General features: G+C 59.1%; 7 protein-coding genes across 7 annotated transcripts; 4 read left to right on the top strand and 3 right to left on the bottom strand.

The window, feature by feature from the left end:
* Positions 1 to 112: 112 nt before the first annotated feature.
* On the bottom strand, positions 113 to 1732 carry BKCO1_4400086 (ubiquitin carboxyl-terminal hydrolase; the record flags this gene model as incomplete). Its single annotated transcript, XM_020276146.1, has 1 exon — positions 113 to 1732. One exon carries the CDS (start codon positions 1730 to 1732, stop codon positions 113 to 115), a length of 1620 nt encoding a protein of 539 aa, XP_020128085.1.
* A 478-nt stretch (positions 1733 to 2210) lies between these two features.
* Positions 2211 to 3038, top strand: BKCO1_4400085 (trna (uracil-5-)-methyltransferase trm9; the record flags this gene model as incomplete). Its single annotated transcript, XM_020276145.1, has 3 exons — positions 2211 to 2306; positions 2366 to 2490; positions 2540 to 3038. The coding sequence occupies 3 exons, from the start codon at positions 2211 to 2213 to the stop codon at positions 3036 to 3038; spliced, it is 720 nt and encodes a 239-aa protein (XP_020128086.1).
* Positions 3039 to 3159: 121 nt separating this feature from the next.
* On the bottom strand, positions 3160 to 4755 carry BKCO1_4400084 (e3 ubiquitin-protein ligase upl4; the record flags this gene model as incomplete). Its single annotated transcript, XM_020276144.1, has 1 exon — positions 3160 to 4755. The coding sequence occupies one exon, from the start codon at positions 4753 to 4755 to the stop codon at positions 3160 to 3162; it is 1596 nt and encodes a 531-aa protein (XP_020128087.1).
* Positions 4756 to 6113: 1358 nt separating this feature from the next.
* BKCO1_4400083 (general amidase) lies at positions 6114 to 8034 on the top strand (the record flags this gene model as incomplete). Its single annotated transcript, XM_020276143.1, has 6 exons — positions 6114 to 6540; positions 6605 to 6941; positions 7016 to 7296; positions 7351 to 7526; positions 7585 to 7867; positions 7925 to 8034. The coding sequence occupies 6 exons, from the start codon at positions 6114 to 6116 to the stop codon at positions 8032 to 8034; spliced, it is 1614 nt and encodes a 537-aa protein (XP_020128080.1).
* Positions 8035 to 8442: 408 nt separating this feature from the next.
* On the top strand, positions 8443 to 10579 carry BKCO1_4400082 (plastidic glucose transporter 4; the record flags this gene model as incomplete). The annotated part of the gene is made up of 5 exons (XM_020276142.1): positions 8443 to 8886; positions 8937 to 9430; positions 9490 to 9832; positions 9896 to 10312; positions 10376 to 10579. 5 exons carry the CDS (start codon positions 8443 to 8445, stop codon positions 10577 to 10579), a joined length of 1902 nt encoding a protein of 633 aa, XP_020128081.1.
* Positions 10580 to 11736: 1157 nt separating this feature from the next.
* Positions 11737 to 15293, top strand: BKCO1_4400081 (wd-repeat protein; the record flags this gene model as incomplete). The annotated part of the gene is made up of 4 exons (XM_020276141.1): positions 11737 to 12102; positions 12185 to 12316; positions 12365 to 12584; positions 12637 to 15293. The coding sequence occupies 4 exons, from the start codon at positions 11737 to 11739 to the stop codon at positions 15291 to 15293; spliced, it is 3375 nt and encodes a 1124-aa protein (XP_020128082.1).
* A 535-nt stretch (positions 15294 to 15828) lies between these two features.
* On the bottom strand, positions 15829 to 17989 carry BKCO1_4400080 (na h antiporter; the record flags this gene model as incomplete). Its single annotated transcript, XM_020276140.1, has 5 exons — positions 15829 to 16488; positions 16543 to 16951; positions 17001 to 17083; positions 17139 to 17812; positions 17872 to 17989. 5 exons carry the CDS (start codon positions 17987 to 17989, stop codon positions 15829 to 15831), a joined length of 1944 nt encoding a protein of 647 aa, XP_020128083.1.
* Positions 17990 to 18490: the final 501 nt, after the last annotated feature.

Genomic DNA, 18490 nt, shown 5'->3' with positions numbered 1-18490 from the left:
TGCTCCATCTACTGAATATGCAAGTGCCGTCCGCCAAACTACCGCCCATGGTGTGGGTATCTCATGATGCAAAGAATACAAAGTTGTAAGAACGAACGCCCTGCACAAGAAACTACTCGTGCACCCTGACGTACGTGAGAATGTAGGGCGTGAAGCCTCCATCGTGGGTGCGCAGCAGTTCCTTGATCACCCCAGGCTTCTCGACGACGTCGTCACTGATGTCCTGGATGCCCTTGGGCGAGACGACTTTGGCCGTGTAGTGACCGCTGTTGACTCCGCCGGCATGCTGGAGCACCGCCGTGAGCTTGTACCTCAGCGTGCCGGGCCGCTGCATCCTCTTGTCGTCAAAGTACTCGGAGAGGTCGAGATACAGCGGAAACTGCACCGGGTCCTTGACCTTGCTCTGATGGCCCCAGCCGTCGGATGCGAAGCGCGCCAGCTGCACCATCAGGATCTCCGGCCCGTCAATCACCACCTGCTTGCGGTCGTGCACCTTCTTGCGGCACTGCTCGCACTCGATGCTCGGCAGCGTCTCGTAGAAGAACTGGTCGAAGTACGACTTGAAGTCCAGCCCCTTGCGCGGATGCCGGATGTTGATGCTGGCGTTCAGCCAGATGATGGGGTCCTGCGTCTCTTGGTGGCCGCAGCTGCGGCAGGTGCGCCGCGGGAACTGCTTCAGCCCGAACAGCGCCTCGACCTCGTTGAGCGGCATGCATGCCTTGTGGGCTTCGCTGGAGGACAGGTTGGTCAGGATGAAGACCATGAACTCGTGCGCGTCCTGTTGGCGGAGCCGCTCGCCCCTGCTTCCGCCAGGGCACCGGGGCAGCTTGTTGATGGCGTTGTCGAAGTCTCTGACAGCCCGGTCTACGCGCTGGGCGCTCCGGCGCTCCGCCCCGGCCGGCCAGTATGCGTTCGCAAGCCCACGGAGGGCACAAGCCAGGCAGCCGGGCTTTAGACAGCGGTATTTTTGGCTGCTTCCGTGCAGCTTGATCCAATTGACGAAGATGGGCAGGTTCATGAGCACTTGGAGACAGCTCCTGCGGTAGCAATGCACGCCGCTGTGGTTGACGAGTCCAGTGGCGCCCAGATCCTTGCGGCAGTATTCGGTGCTGAGACGAGAGATGGTGTCATGTCTCTCGGATTGCTCCTTCGTCCTAATGCGACGGCGCTTGCGGGCGGGTTCGGTTGCCATGGTAGCCTGGGTCGCGGGAACGAATTGAATGGGTGCCTTCAATATCTCGTCAAGCTTGCGCTTAGCGCTGGACTTGCAAGGCGTGAGCTCGCCGGACACGCCTTCATCGGATGCGGCCACGGGCACATAGGGAACCTGTAGTCGTTGGACAGCCGAGTCGAGGCAGGATGGCTGACGTTCAGGGGATTGATGGTGGTGTTCGTTGTCGTCACAGACGGTGCTGCTCTGGTCGACGGTGGGCTTGATCTTGGGCTTGGCCGTGTCCGTAGGTTTGGTGGTGGCTTCTTTCTTTGGGTGCGGCTCGTCGAGCGTGATGAGGCTCTCCGGCCTCGACTCGGGCAAGGCATGCTTGTCGGAGGACATGGTGGGCGGCGGCGGCAGGTTCTTTGCGTGGGAAGACAAAGAGAGCTTGGCCGGCCGCATGCGATGAGAGGAAGACTGGAGGTGCCGAGAAGAGAGGACCACAAGGCGGCGGCGGCGGGTTTTGGCTTTGAGGTGGGCCTGGGCCAGCACTTTACCATTGACCCTGGACAGTGCCATTGTGGGACGGGCAACAATAGCAGTGGTGGTGAGGAGATGCCAAGGCAACCCGGGTCAGCCGAACGAAAGGGAACTACAATAGACAAGAAGGAAAACGCTCCAGCGATATTTACAGGCCGGTCGGGACGTGGTCAGGGCGGGAGACATGGAGCGAGCACGTGCCTAGGGTGCGCGAGGGTCGAGGTGGACGGCCCGCATCAAGCAGGCGACGGGCTTCGCGGGCGGAGCGCAGCAGCGGGAGCCGCAGCAGAGCAGGCAGCAAGGCCCAGGGGGAAAAGGGTTTCGGTGGGATGAAGTCAGCTTCGCGCTCGGGGAAGGATGCGGCTCTCCTTCTCCGCGACCTGATTTTTTTTTTTTTGCAGGCGGCGCCACTTCCGCCGAGCCATCGAGCCCCAGCCCACCCCGCCCGCTCCGCTCCCGCCCACCTGCAAGTCATTGCCCCTCCGCCCACGCCCTCGGATCAGCCCTACCTGCACCAATGTCCGCCCACCGCGACAGCGTCGCCTACGAGGACGAGCACGTCCACCAAGTCTACGAGCAGATCGCCAGCCACTTCTCCTCCACCCGCTACAAGGTACCGCGCCCCGCCGCATTCCGCGCGCCCGCGCCTGCCGCTCATCGCTTCTCCAGTAGCCATGGCCCATTGTCGAGCGCTTCCTAACCGGCCTGCCTGATGGCGCAGTCGGTCTTGACATTGGTTGCGGCAACGGCAAGTACCTGGCCGTCAACCCGAACGTGTACATTGTAGCTTCCGACCGGTAGGCAGACTCGACGCATGCCATGTCTGGCCGCTGACCTCTATTTCAGTTCCACCAACCTCGCCAAGATAGCCACAAGGCACCAGCCGCACAGCGCCATTGTCGCCGACACCCTAAGCCTGCCTCATCCCCCGGCGGCCTTCGATTTCGCCATATCCATCGCCGTCATCCATCACCTTTCCACACCAGAGCGACGTGTCGAAGCTACAAGGGCTATTCTAGAACAATTGAAGGCTGACGGAAGAGCTCTGGTATATGTCTGGGCACTCGAGCAGAAGGACAGCCGGAGGGGCTGGGACGAGGGCCACGAGCAAGACGTTATGGTGCCTTGGGTTATGAACAAGAACCAACCGAAGAGAAAGAAGGGCGCCGCTCCCGAGCAGACGGATGCTGTCCCGGCCGAAGCCCCCCAGACATTTCACAGATATTATCACCTCTACCGAAAGGGCGAACTGGAGCACGACATCGAGTTGGCTGGAGGAGATATCGTTGAAGCTGGATACGAGAAGGACAATTGGTGGGCCATCATGAAACCCAAGGCTTCATAGGGGAAATCTGCTCCGGCCATGGCCTTTGGTTAAAAATGAGTGCCATATCTTGGGCTGGCCACGATTATTGACGACGAACGATGCGAGTAAAGCAGATCCAAGTGAAAGAAAATTACTTTCTCTACCGCTCCCAAGTCTCCCCCGCATAAAGCTGGTCCATCTCGATATCAGCCATGGGCCTCGAGCTCGTCCCTGCATGACAAATCGGCCCCGACACTTTGTGCCCCCAATACAAAACCGGACTCCACTCGTCAATAAGATCCGTCAACGTCTGTATATGGCCGTACGCCGCAGGCTGCGGCCCCTTCGGTCTCCACACGCTCAACGCAGTGACATAGGCCGCCAACGCCGCCACCGCGCCCGCCAGACAAAAGAACGGCACGCCCCTGACATACACCCAGCCGTACTCGACCGTCACCGCCAACCCAAAAACCCAATGGATGGCGGGCTTCGCCAGGAACAGCACCACGGCCTGCCAGCTGGACACGGCCGCCCACACGGCGTCGTAGCCCTCGAGCCGGTACCCTCCCCTCCGCGCCGCGCGCCGCCACGCCAGCTCGTCCCTCGTCAGGCCCACCGGCAGCTCGGCGGCGTGCAGCGCCAGCGTGACGCCCGCCTGCAGCGCGGCGAAGACGCCCATCCCGAGCAGCTGATGCCCGCCCGTGAGCGCGACCCCGGGCTCCCCGGCGCCGCGTCGCGTCATGAGCAGCTCGACGGCGACGGCGCCGACGGAGGCGAGCGTCGCCAGCGCCCAGAGCAGCCACACGACCGTCCGGGCTCCCTTGTGCGCCGCCCAGCTCGCGCGCTGCCGGCGTCGCGGGGCCACGGCGCCGACGCGGGAGCTGGCGGCGTGCGCAGGCGCATCGGCGACGCCCAGGAGGCAGCGGCCGGGCTGGTGTCTGCTGACAACGCCGACGATGCCTTCGGCGGCGGCGACTTCCTGACACGCGACGACGGCGTCGACCGGGCTGGAGCTCCACGTCGGGACGGCGCGCGTCGCGGTCGAGGCGAGCGCGCACGTCGCGACGGCGGCCTGGACGAGCAGCGCGGCGCCCAGGCAGACGGCGGCGGTGCCGGACACGCCGATGGCGGCGGCAGCAGCGTCGGCGTCGACGCTCCAGCCGTCGATCCGCATGAGCCGCTCGATGTTGTTGTCGTCGTCGTCGTCGTCGTACGCGTTGACGAGCAGCAGCGACGACGACGCGTACGCCACGACCATGGCGGCCAGCATGACGGCGTTGACGTACCACGCGTTCGCCACCGACGACGACGACGCCGGCGCCGACGTGAAGAGCCGCAGGTTGCTGTTGAACGCCAGCCGGCCCTGCCGGGCGAGGCCCCATTTCAGCGACGCGGCGTGCACGTAGCCGAGGCTGTCCTGCAGCACCGTCAGCCAGACGTTGACGGCGAGCGGCGCGAGCCGCTTGACGAGCGGGGGCAGCGGCAGCGGCAGCCCGTGGAAGTCGGTCCAGTGGTGCGTGTAGAGGAGGAGGTAGAGGCCGCCGCCGGTGGAGGCGAGGCCGGTGAGCCAGGTTAGGGCGAGGAAGAGGGCGCAGGTGTTGCGGGTGGAGAGGTCGCGGTTGATGGGGGGGGGGGGGGTGGGGGGAGGTTTGGGGGGGGAGGGGTGGCTGTGTCGTGTGCTGCTGGTGTTGGCGGTGAGGGTTGTGGTGGTGGAGGAGTTGTTGTGGTGGTGGTTGTGGTAGTAGCGGTGGGCCATGGTTGGAACTTTGGGTTCGTCTTGTGGATGGATTTCGCTTGATGGTGTTCTCCACAGTACCAGAGCGAGTTTATCGCTGTTGCTGTTGCTGCTGCTTACTGCTGTCGTCGCTGTCTCGGTCGTATAGGTACGAGCTGATCCTCAGGCACTGACGTCTCAGTGCATTCGCAGTTCTCCGGAATGAATGTCGGAAACAACAAGGCTCTCCTCCAGGCACATGGGCTCGGCGGGATCGGCCTTACTTAAAGCCCCCTTCAGCCTAGAGCAAAAAACATGGTTGCCTCAACATGGGGAACGCGGCTGAGCCTCTTCGCTGACGCCAAGAATGCTGGAGCAAGTAGCCATCGATTTGCTGCCCCCAAAACGCTTGCTTTCTCTCTCCACCAAAAAGCCACACACAAGCCTTGATTCCGGGCTAAGCAGACGCGGTTCGTCGAGGCGACAACAAGGCTTACCTGACATGCAGCCCACATGCGGTGTTCCCTATTTTTCATTGGCTAGCAGTCCCAAAATAACCATCGAGGTGCTTCTTGCTTGACCCGTTTTGCTGAAGCCGTGTCTCGGGATGGGCTGAGGCTTGGGACAGAACGATCCGGGCTGGTAATTATAAGAACGTGCGTTGTGTTGCGTCGCACACACACACACATACACAGCCACCGCGCCGGCCTCTGTGCCGCTTTCGCTTTCTTCTCATGCTCCATCACCTTTCGGCTGATAAGGCTGAGGGGGCGATGGGGTTTCGTTTCCCCGCTTCTGTGCTCAGTTGGGATGTGCGGATTGGCTTGTCAGGAGTCCCGATGGACAAGGCTGGACTCTGGGGTGTAAAGCATGACTCTGGAGCTGGAGCTGATCATGGGCGGCTCGTTTGGGTAATGAAACAGTGTCTCTGTGCACCTATGTTCGAGTGTTGTGGAAATACATCACATTTCTGCGGCTTGCAGCACACGTCAATATATGCAGATTACTGCTACTCGTGAAAGAAATGGTTCGTCCGAGATGCAGTGGCTGTTTGCAAAGCCTCTGTGATGCACGAGGCGGAGCTGATGTGCTTATGCCGGCATTGAATTCCCATCCACTTTGTTTCCAGTTCAAATTATCACATTCTCTGCGGCTGCCCTGTTCGAATATCAGCCAATCATACCGTATCTCGACTGTGTACCTTGTCGAGTGTTGCTCATTGGCCACTGTTGCCATGTGTAAGCACAAGGAGTGGGGTGTCCTCGGTACCTTCCCTCCGAGGCTAAGTAGCTGGCGGGGAAGGTGGAGTAGCAGCAGCTCATATATAGTACATTCCTCACGGCTAGAATAACCATCTCTTAAGACATTCCACAACATTCTGAAAAAAAAAAAAAAAGACAATGGTTGATTGGCGTGCGGTTGCGAAAGAACGACGAGCAGCGCAAGCCGCCCTCATCCCGCCGGAGCTGCGTCTCAAAAGCATCCCCGACGGCCTCGTCAATGCCGTCGAGTTTGTCGAGTCGTGCGGTCTGCTTTCCGCCGAGGAGCTGCAGCTGACGGCCATGACCGACGCGCGCGCCTTGGTCGAGAAGCTGGCGTCCGGCGCCATCTCGAGCGTGAGGCTGACGACTGCTTTCATCAAGAGAACCGCCATCCTGCAGCAGTTGATCGGCTGCTGTACCGAGATCTTCTTCGACGAGGCCATCGAGCGGGCGAACAAGCTTGATACCCACCTGGCCGAGACGGGGAAGCTTGCCGGGCCGCTGCACGGGGTGCCAGTGTCGGTGAAGGACGGGTTCAATGTCAAGGGTGTGGACACCGCTGTTGGTATGTCTATTTCGACAAAATCGGCGTTGGCTGCTCCAAAATTCTGACCGTGTCGCCATGGTAGGCTGGGTTGGACTCGTTGGCAAGCCAGCCGCGGAGAACGGCCCCGAAGTCGACTCTCTGCTCGGGCTCGGGGCAGTGATTTACTGCAAGACCAACATCCCGCAGTCGCTGATGATGTCCGACTCGTACAACCACGTCTTCGGCCAGTCCGTCAACCCCTTCAACCGCACCCTCATCTCGGGCGGCAGCTCCGGCGGCGAGGGCGCCCTCGTCGGCGGCCGCGGCAGCGTGCTGGGCATGGGAACCGACATCGGTGGCTCCGTCCGCATCCCCGCCGGCCTCCAGGGGCTGTACGGCCTCAGCCCGACCATCGGCCGCGTGCCATTTCTCAAATCAGCGTACGCCAGCCATCTTTTCCCCCCTTCCGCTTCTTCTCTCTTCCTAACAGCTGTTTGATTCTTAATGGCTGCAGGCGGGACCAAGAGTACGTCGTCCCGCCCGTGGCCGGCCCGCTCACCCACAGCCTTCCCACCCTAGAGCACTACCTGGACAGCCTTTTGGCCGCGCGCCCGTGGGAGACGGACCCGCGCCTCTTCCCCATCCCGTGGCGCAAGGAGCTGGCGACGGCGCCGCCCGAGGGTCGGCGGTTGAAGCTGGCTTTTGTCTTCGACGACGGCGTCGTCAAGCCGCAGCCGCCAGTAACGAGAGCGATTCGGGAGGCGGCGGACAGAGTGAGAGTCGCCGGCCATGAAGGTAACGGTCCAGACAAGAGTTGAGAAGTGTTGTATGCTGACCGAGACTGGCCAGTTGTCGAGTGGGACACCAAGAAGCATGAAGAAGGCGTGCGGCTGTGGTTCAAAGCGGTCCAGGCGGATGGCGGAAAGGGGTGTAGGGAGCTCTGCTCGCTGGTCGGCGAGCCGTTGATCGAGGGCATGGTCGTCGGGAAAGAAAGTGACTATCTCGACGTCGCGGCTCGTCAACAGGTACGTCGCAGATGTCGTCCCATATTGATCGGGGCACAGGAATGACGCACCCCATTAGCTCTCGCTTGAGAAACTGCAGTACGAGAGGGACTTCCTCGCGCAATGGAACGCGGCGGGCATCGATGCCATCGTCATGCCTCTCTTCCCTTGGGTCAACTACAAGCCCAAGACGTGGGTCAAGTCCAAGCAGTGGCTTGGGTACTCTGCGCTGTGGAACCTGTTGAACTATGCCGCCCTGGCCGTTCCCGCCACGAGGGTCGCTGCGGAGCTGGACCAGCCTGGGGAAGAGTGGAAGAATCATGTGCCGCGGAACGAATCGGACAGGTTCAATCATGAACAATGTGAGTGCCGGCCGTGTCAATGTAATATTTCGCTAATGAAACGGACGTGGTACGTAGATGATGTCAATCTGGTCAATGGTATGCCCGTGGGGCTGCAGATTGTCACCGGTAGGTTCGGGGAGGAGAAGGCTGTTGCAATCGCAAAGATATTGGAAAGTCTGAGGTGAATGGAGTTGGGAAACTGGTTGCATATGAAGATTTGGCAGGCGAATATGGGGTGACAATCGCTCGAAAACAGAAACTCCACCTCCGAAACAGCTGTATCCCGCTCCTTGGTCACCCGAGCACCCCGCATGCGATGCCAAGAATGCCGCTTACCCGAGATGCTGAACGGAGAGGCTTGGTGCCAAGAGGCTGGAGGTGAGCAAAGGACCCACAGTAGTTTTCACCTCCGCCTCGGCATCCCCAATGATGTATGCCCAGCGGCGGCCGAGATGCAGCACACGGTGAGGATTTCTTGTCCGTCTTGACTTCCCCACAGCTTGCTCCCCGCAAGCGCGTATTAAATGCGGGATGAGGCCCTGTTTTTCTTCTTCGCGAATATGCTGCTTTGATCTTTGGTTTATTTGACCACCATGCCTCCGCCTCACGTGGATATTGAGGCGACAGAGCCCAACAGCTCTTCCTCATCAACTGGCACCAAGTCCGCCGAGGAAGGAACACACCACTTGGAGCAACCCGACGGCCAGAGACGACCAAGTGTCGCTGCTCTTTTGTGCAACCCTTTGGCCGGACGCACTGAAGAGGATGTGCTCGCCGAGGTCGACGCCTGGGTTGAAGAAAAGGGCTTACAAGACTCGCGAGAGGCGTTTCGCAAGGGAGCTCTACTCGCCCGCGTCCAGCAAAGGGACGATGGCTTCGAGAGCGTCTCGGCCCTGAGCGAAGCCGAAAAGGAGCTGCTGCGGTACGAGATCAAGCACAGGTGGAGCCAGCCCTTCATGCTCTACTTTCTGGTCATTTTGTGCGCAGGCTCCGCCATCGTGCAAGGCATGGATCAGACAGCCGTAAACGGAGCTCAGGTTCGAGCAATCCCTCCCCAGAATCCAGTTGCCTGGCTAACACGGAACAGCTCTACTACTTTGAGGAATACGGAATCACCAACGTGTGGCAACGAGGGCTGCTCAACGGCGCTCCGTACCTCGCTTCCGCTCTGATCGGCTGCTGGACGAACGCCCCCCTCAACAAGGCTTTCGGTCGCCGTGGCACCATCTTCATATCCTGCGTCATCTCCTTCATTACCGGCTTCTGGATGGCCGCTGCCGATTCTTGGTACAACCTGCTCATCGCTCGCTTCGCCCTGGGGTTTGCTGTGGGGGCAAAGTCCAGCACAACCCCCGTCTACGCCGCCGAGTCTGCGCCCAAGACCATCCGCGGCGCACTGACAATGATGTGGCAGATGTGGACCGCCTTCGGCATCATGCTGGGCTTCGTCGTCTCCGTTGCCTTTGAGAATGTCGACTTTCTGGGCCAGTATTCCCAGTGGCGCTGGATGCTCGCGTCCACCTCGATCCCGCCCTTTATCGTCATGATCCAGGTCTACTTCTGCCCCGAGAGTCCCAGATGGTAAGCATCGCATCTGTCGCCTGCGTGCCCAACGAACCACCGCCGTTGACCCCTGACAGGTACATGGAGAAAGGAAAGTACGACAAAGCTTTCCGCGCCCTGAAAAGATTGCGGACGAACGAGATCCAAGCCGCGCGTGACATGTACTACGCCTACAAGCTTCTGGAGATTGAGTCGGCTGAGCGCGAGGGAAAGAGCCTCTTCAAGGAGTTCTTCACCATCAAGCGCAACCGCCGCGCCGCTCAATCTTCCTTCTTCGTCATGTTCATGCAGCAGTTCTGTGGCGTGAACGTCATCGCGTATTATTCCTCCGCCATCTTTGAGCAAGCTGGTTTCTCGCGGTCGAATGCCTTGCTTGTATCCTTCGGCACCGGCGTCACCAACTGGTTGTTTGCATTGCCGGTAAGTGGGCGCTGCCTTCACATGACTAAGACGGGGAGAGAACAAGGCTCACACGAGACTCAGGCTGTGTACACAATCGACACGTTCGGCCGCCGCAACCTGCTGCTGACAACGTTCCCGCTCATGGGCATCTTCCTCCTCTTCTGCGGCTTCTCCTTCTGGATCCCCAACAACGCCGACGGTTCGGTCTCGGACTCTCGAATCGCCTGCGTGGCTACGGCCATCTTCTTGTTCATGATGGTCTATTCGCCCGGCGAAGGACCCGTCCCGTTTACGTACAGCGCCGAGGCGTTCCCGCTGTACATCCGCGACACGGGCATGTCCTTCGCCACAGCCACCACCTGGGGCTTCAACTTCATCCTCAGCCTGACCTGGCCCGCCCTCGTCGAAGCCTTCCAGCCTCAGGGCGCGTTTGGATGGTACGCCGGCTGGAATTTCGTAGGCTGGATATATTGTTACTTCTTCCTGCCCGAGACGAAGGTAAGCCCCCCCCGCAACTTTGACTCTGCCAACTTGACGCTTGACATGCTGTGTTTGCAACAGAATCTCACCCTCGAAGAGCTGGACACCGTCTTCTCCGTCGGCAACAGGGAGCACGCGCAGTACTACGCCCGCAAGCTGCCCTGGTATCTCAACAAGTACATCTTGAGGAAGGATGTCCCGCCGTTTCCGCCGCTGTATCAGTTCCACGAGGAAAAGGTTCACAGTCATCATGTACAGGATGAGAAGGTTCAGGGAAAAGAATAGATAACGTACAGACCAGGTTGAGAACACTGTCTTCGGGCTTGTGTCAGTATAAAGTGCGAAGCCAAGGGTAAATGCGAACAATGGTTTGCATGGGGTTTTTTTTTTTCGGCTCTAAACAAATTTGTGAGATTACGATCGTCAGTTAAGAAGCTTTTGAAATATCTTCATCAACCCAAACCCGCCACAGTTGAACCAAAGTGTGATATCAAGCAGGATCAAACAGTTGTTACCTTCGGGAACCTCTTCCAAGCCTTTGGTCCAGTCATGTCCATGCGTGTGCAATTTGACACGGTAGCACTGAGGACGTCTCTCATGAGGCTTACGAACCCTTTGTTTGTTTGCTAACTCACATGAACACAACGTGACCAACCCTTGGCACAACCGAGCCTTGTTTGCTACCAGCAGTATGTGGAATTGACTCGACCCCAACAGCATATCGTCACATCTGATGTCTACTTGGTGTTCCTGGTGGCCATCAATGTTGAAGTTCACTTGCATGTGCGACCTACCGACCACCAAGCCACTTGTATATCCAACCAACATATGGGTGGTTGCTCTTGAACCCAGCCCCTTTCAGCAGTTGGCATTCCTGTCATGGTGCTACTCGTCCATCTCTGTTCTAATTCTGGTGTCTTCATATGCTTTAGTTTTTAGAATATATATCCACAATACGACTCAGATCATACAACGCTTTAGCTCACTCCCTGCTCATCTACCTACCAAACATACATTTGGATAAGCTGCATATAGACTTGTTGGTCTGATATGCCCGTAATGGGCTACAAGGAGCCCACTTCGTCGAGGGTATTGATGCTTCTTGACTCCCCAAGTTGTGCCAGAGTAGCTGACTGTGTTTCTCCATTCAGTCCCCGTCACCCGGTTCACATACCTCTTGGCTTTCGAACTTCCGGAATCGCTTTTCCAGCAGCCATAAAGGGGGTGGAGGAGGAGAGTAAGTTCTTGTCTATGAATTTAGCTATATCCGGTCATTCATCATGGTTATTTAACTGACAACTGCCCTTGCACTATGCCTTCACAGTCAGTCCCATCCATCTAAAGATGCGAAAACACAGGTAAATTCTTTCAACTTTCCGCTGCAATCTTCCTTTCGTATGGTCCGCTTCTCTCATAGATCTGACAATTATCAGAGGACCCACATGCCGCAGCGGGACTGTGAGCCCAGCCGGTGCTCAGACAAGACTCGTCCAAAGCCCGGCCCCGGAAACAGGGATGTCAAGGGCATGCAGGGATCAGCTTACGACAAAGCACTCAAAAGCCTCACGCCGGAAGAGCAGAGCCGCATCAACACCAACCGTTTCCGAGATGCCAGCCAGCTGCTTCGGAACCTCAGCCAAGCGAACGACAAGTCGTACCGCGAGTCTGGCATGCGAAGGGGCATGGAGAAGTTGAAACCGAAGATCAAAGCCTTCCAAGCCGTGGCCGATACCGTGGGCATCTTCGGTGAACTTGAACCCGCTGGTTCCTTGTCGATCGTCTGTGGGCTCACAAGTGCGGCCTGCTCTGTAAGTGCACCGTTGATATCCAAACGTGGATGATGATGCTTCCGATATATATTTTGAAAAGTTACGACTGACATGGAAACAGGCTGGAATCGCACTCGCTGATGCTGCTGACAATTTGGATGCCGAAGTCAAGCGATTGTTTGATCTCGCACCACGCCTGATCCAATGCAACGAACTGGCTTCGTGCACAAAGAATCCTGAGCTGATTCGAAATGTAAGGACCAAGAGACATTGGTTGATCAGATTTGACTGAATGTTGTAGGATCTTGTGAGAGTCTACACGGGGGTGTTCAAGTTCTACCTTGTAGCGACGAAGATCTTGGATCATGAATATTTCCCTCATGCAATCAGAAAGTACAGAAACGACATGACTGAAGCTGTTGAGGGATTTTCCAGCTACTGGCAGCATTTTCTGGAGGGCGTACAGCTCGACACGTTGGACGCAACCACGGAAACTCTTGATATAGCTCTCAAAAGCCAAAGTATGCTCCCACCCTGTTTCCTCCGGTTTCGCTGGCTGATCCCCGTCCCCAGTTGCGGAAATCCTTGAGAGAGAATGCGCGCACGAGGTGGAGTACAGGCCCCCGACACCAGCTGCTGGAACCTGTCAGTGGCTATCCTGGGCGGATGGCTTCAAGCTCTGGCACCAGCCAGCCGGCATGGGCACCCATTTCCTCACCATGTTCGGAGCCATGGGGTCTGGCAAGACGGTCGCCACGGCGTATCTGGCAAACCATCTCGAGTCGGAAAAGCGCACAGTCATCCGCTACTACGTGCACAACGACGGCGAGATGAGCAAGCCGACGAACATATACTGCAGCCTCATCAGGCAGTTTCTCTCGTGGCATCCGGAATTCGAAGCACGGTTCTGGAGGCTGCTCAAGGAACACAACGTCGCGGATTTCCACATGCAGGCGCGCAGGCCCGAGGTGCTGAGGCGGTGCTTCGTTGAGCTGTTGGGTGATGCACGCAAGAGAGTTTGCATCCTGCTCGACGCGCTCGACGCTTTGGATCCCGCGGCCCGAGAGGAACTCGGCCAACTCTTCCGAGACCTTCTCAAGTTGGAATGTCAGGCCAAAGTCTTCCTGACCTCGCAGCCTGACAGCCAACTGAAGAAGCTGGTCCCGGGGAAAGCCTTCGAGATCAGCAGTTGGCGCAAGGAAGTCGGCAAAGAGAACCACCGTATCGCCGAGCACTTGGTGGGCTCGAAGTGGCTGACCATGGACAAACGATACTGCAAAGAGGATCAGCACCGCCTCATCAAGGGCATCTCAGAACTAGCCGACAGCTCTCCGCTGATGGTGTACCTGAATGCGGCTCATGCCGATGCACTCATCCGGCATCCGGTGCCTCGAACCGTGGACGAGGTATTGCACATTGTCCGAAGTGCGCCATCTGGATATTCCAAGATCCCCCAGAAGTGGGCAGAGATACGGAAGCAGGTGCTGGAGCGGCTTGACGTTGGACGCGACATGATAGACCCGTTGCTGCGCTTTCTCGCCGTTGCCGCTCGGCCCGTCACCATACGGGAGGCCTGCGCCTTCGTGGTTTACGACACCCAAGACGGCGACACGATGCCTCGAGAGCTCGACGCGCACGGCCAGAGGAGCATCGTCGAGTGGATCCGTCCCTTTGTCACGACAGACGACGAGCCTGGCCCGGAGTCCGTGTTGAGACTCTACCACAACTCGCTCCAGCAACTCATCATCTTGCAGGAACCAAGCACATGGGCCGGCACTGAGAACGTCGGCACCAACGACGCCAAGAAGTACGCCCAACGAAAGGCGCAGATGAACGGAGAGCTGGCGTCCAAATGCGTGCGATACCTGTGTCTCCCCGAATGCTCGAAGAAAGGGTTCATCGAATCCGGCATCCCCCACGGAGCCTTCTTCACCTACGCCGCCTGCACCTGGCAGCACCACCTCGCCGGTTCCTCCTCCACCACCACCACCGCCAGACCAACGCCCCAGCAAGTATCATGCATCATGGCCATCTGCCGGCCAAACTCCGCCGCCCTCCGCAACTGGACCGACCAAAACGCCCGCCACGAAAAGACGTTCCTGCCCCCCCTCGCCGACCTCGACCCCCTCGTCGTCGCCGTGCACTTCCGGCACGACGGCCTGACGGCCGCGCTGCTCGACCGCCCCGACGCCTTGCAAGCCCCGAGCTTCGCTCCAAACTCCGCCCGCACCGCGCTCGCGTGCGCGCTCCAGACCGAGCGCTTCACCCTGGCCGCCGCCATCGTCGACAAGGCCGGCGCCCGCCTGCGCACCCTCGAGACATGGACCCAGCTCATGCAGGCCTACAGCCCGGCCCCCGACTTTTGGGCCCCGAAACCCACCGCCACGGCGAAGGAAAAGGCCGCTAGGAAGCGCGCCCTCGACGCCCTGGAGAAGCGCGAGCAAGCGTGGCGGAAGTTCCTCGACCCGGTCATCCCGCTCTTCCTCCCCGAGATGACCGGTGGCGGCGGTAGCAAGAATAGCAGTATCAGCAGCAGCGGTGGTGGTGGAGCCTCGGGCCCCTCCGACCGCTCATGGGCCGGCGCCGCCCTCGACCAAGCCGTGTCCAACGGCTGCCTCTCCGTCGCCCGGACGCTCTTGTCCCACGGCGGCGCCAGGAACCCGGCCTTCCACCACGCGCTCTTGGGCCTCTCCTCCTCTTCTTCATCTTCCTCCTCCTCCTCCCAGCCCATTAACGTCGTCGCCACCGCCGCCCGCCGCGGCGACCTCGACATGCTGCACCTCCTCCTCGCCCAGCCCGGCGTCGTGGCCGCCGACGCCGTTCCCCATGTCGGTGCTCGTGTCGACGACCATCATCTTCGTCCTCCTCATCCTCATCCTCCTCCTCATCCCCCTCATCATCCTCCTCCTCCCCATCCTCGCCAAAGCCACGGCCGAAGCCACAGCCACGGCCACAGCAACAGCCACGCAAACCGCCCCCCTACTACCACCACCACTTCTACCACCAGACGCGATCACCTCGCCCCGCCCGTCCCGCTAATCCAACGGCTCGCACCCGACGACGGCTCGACCGTCTACCACGCCGCGGCGCGCATGACGTGCGCCGAGTTCCGCCCCGGCGTGTTCGCGGCGCTGAAGGCGGCCTGGCCCGAGGGCTCGGCCGTGCTGGACGACAGGGGGAGGCATTGGCGGGATTTGCTGGGGCCGGCGGAGAGCGAGATGGTGGGGTAGGTGACTGGGTAGGTTAGGTAGCCATTGACTGGGTTGGTTGGTTGGTTCATCAGACTGCCAGCTGGGATGGGTGGGATATATATATATATATATATATATGTGTGTGTGTGTGTGTGTGTGTGTGTGTGTGTGTGTGATTCGGCTGGGCCGTTTCCCAAGGTTCCGGTTTTTGGCTTCGGGATTTAGGGGGAGGGTTCCGTTGGCGTTGGTATATAGACAGGCGTTTTGTGGCAACTCATGATTTTGCAACTCGTTATTGTTTCTATCTCATCAGCAAAGCATATATGTGTTGAACGCAGAAAAGGAAATCCGCACAGCTTCTTCACTTCCCTCTTGACCCCTCCACGCATACAGACATGAGTGTTGAACCACGTCCCACACCACCATCTATCATCCACCATCTATCATCCACCATCTTCATCCACCTTTCAACCCACCCTACAACCCCCCAAAACAGCCACGCCGTCTCGACCAACCATTCAACCCATCAACCATCTATTGGCAGACACCAACCCACCCAACCAAAGAACCTCCCTTACTCATCCGTGTTCTTCGCCGACCCATCCGCAAACGTGATAGTCCGCGGGACCAGCACCAACTCCTGCCCTTCCGTCTGGCGCGGCGACAGCACAGCTGCGGGATTGCTTCCAGAAAAGCTCGAGCCCTCAACGACCGAAGCATCACCAGGACCGGCAGCGGAGGCGGCCGTCGACTGCGACTGCATACTCCGCGGGGGCGGAGGCGTGGGTGTGTCGACCGGACGACTGCCGGCGACGCCCCCCTCTCGTTCCGGCGCCGCCGTGGCAGTTTCCCCGACGTCGCCGTCGGGCTCCTGTTGGCTTTGCGGTTGCTGTTGGGGCTGCTGCTGCTGCTGCTGCTGCTGCTGCTGCTGCTGCTGGCAGCCGCTCTTTTTGCGGATGACGGAGCCGCCGATGCGGTAGAGCGGGCGGGGGAGGAGTTGCGCGCCCGTGCTGCCGGTGGCGGCGGAGCGCGGGGTGACGGTTCCCGGCATGTTGGTGCCGCTGACGTTGCTGTGGCGGTTGCGGAGGATGCCTGGGAGGGACTGCTCGGTGAATGAGCGGATGTGGAAGGGTGCCGGCTCGTCCGAGCGGCGATCGGCAGAGACGGCGTTGGAGAAGGTGCGCGGGATGAGGATGCCGAGTTTGCCCAGGGGGATGCTCAAGCCGTGGACGACCTGTTTTCGTCAGTGAGAGGAGTTGAGAGATTTGGGTTTGGGGGAATCGCTTACGATGCTGCAGATGACCAGGAACCATATGACAACATACATGACCTCCTGCAAGTGGGCAGCGTCCTCACGCTGGACACCGTCGACCGTGATCTCCTCGAGGAACTCGATACTGATGTAGAGATAGAAAACGGCGCTAACCCCAATTGGTCCAAAGAACCCTACGAAGAGCGCTTGACGCATATGCTCTATCTGGTGGATGTGCTTATGCATGCCCATGACAATCGGAAGACGGCGTAGCATGAGGACCAGGATCCCCAAAGGAATGAGACGGTAGATCGGGATCACGCTGTTGTGGGCAAAGCTGTACCAGGGGCACACAGCGCCAAACCAGATAAAGACTGATACGTTGAGGAGCATATCAATTGTGGGTTGGAGGGAATCATCCATGGTCTCCAGCCGGAACCAGTCGCTGTCACGGCAAGTCAGACTAGTCCTTTGGTGAGGGCTCGAGCACTTACTCCCAGGTGAAGACGTTGCCGGCGATGAAGCACGCAAGGACATCGTCGCTTCCAAGCATACCATCGGTCCCGACAATGAAGAGCTACTTGCTGGATCAGCACTACATCTCCTCGTATCGCAATGCGAAGTGAACTTACAGCGAGGGTGATTGCAAACACCAAGAAGCTCTCGCGGTCGACATACTTCCTCTCCTCGGCCCAGTGAAGGAGCTCTTTGGCAATCCAGCCAACGGTAGCACCGTAGGCAATGCTCATGATGATGGTGTAGCCCCAGGTCTCACCAAACCACAGGCCCATGGCCTTGCTAACTCCACCCGACTCGCCTGCGCCATGATGGCCCGCGTACTTGATAAGGTAGAGAGGCAAGAACAGAAAAGGATAACCGAGACCATCATTCGCGCCAGACTCGGCGATGACGAGCTTGGCAAGATCTTTGGGGATGTTCTTGTCGGCGAATTTGCCCTTCACAATCGAGTTTGATAGAATAGGGTCGGTGGGGGTGACGCAGGCGCCAACAGCCAGAGCATGCAGAAAGCTCAGGCCGGGCACCAAGCCCCACACAAGTAAGCTCGTGATCATCCACATGCCCGTCATGCCGGGGCCCAGCAGCAGCGAGAGCGACTTCCATTCCAGTTTCAGGTACCTGCTCGGGAGCTGTATGCCAGCGATAACCAGCTGCACACCCAGCACCAGCCGGGTGAAGTAGAGATTGATGGTGTTGAGGGTTTCTTCGGAGCCCAGGGCGTACTGGTGCGGCCTGATCAAATTGGCGGCGTTGGGGCCGAAGACGACGCCAGCGAAAGTGGAAATGACTGCCACGAGGTGATGTGAGCGCTTGGGGACCACGCAGGCGGCGTGAGGTCGCACTCACGGGCTTCGGAAAGGTAGAACTTTTCCTTGCACAGGAAAGACACCAAGCCAAACATGGTGACAAACCCGCCCAAGGTCGCGCACACAATGTTGAAGTTGGAGACGTCGAGAGTCGGCATGACGGCAGCTCCGGGGCAGGGTCAGCGGTGGGAGAGGAGACAGGCGGAGACGAATGCAGTGCCTCCGGCAAGCGGGTGTTAGGGGGCTCTGGGAACGTCACCGCGGACGGGTAACTGCTGGGCGAGTGGCACAGCGGTGGAAATGGAATCAGCGCGTGTTATTGAATCATTTGTGAGATGTGTTTGGATTGCTGCTGGTGCCGTGATGGACGCCACTTTTACTCAGGCCTGGCCACAGGCGGCTCGAATGCTGTCAGAGAAGTGTTGCGGAAGATGGTCTGTAAGGGAGTGTTGTCGGAGTGGGAAGGAGAATACCGCGGGCTCGAAATCGGCCGATCGCTAACGCTAAGGCCGCAGAGACGCCGCGAGTCATGCAACCCCGCTGCCAGATACGGATTAGAAAGCCCGACAAAACTACGGATTAGCACTCAGCCAATTGCAGCGCGGGGGACTATGTGCCGAGGCGCACGTGACTCGCACGGGCAGTGCAGCGTGAGGACC

Source organism: Diplodia corticola (assembly GCF_001883845.1).
Source record: "Diplodia corticola strain CBS 112549 chromosome Unknown scaffold44, whole genome shotgun sequence".
In the NCBI taxonomy this organism is placed as follows: domain Eukaryota; kingdom Fungi; phylum Ascomycota; class Dothideomycetes; order Botryosphaeriales; family Botryosphaeriaceae; genus Diplodia; species Diplodia corticola.
The sequence above is the reverse complement of the archived record's forward strand: the minus strand, read 5'-3'. Positions and strand labels throughout refer to the sequence as shown.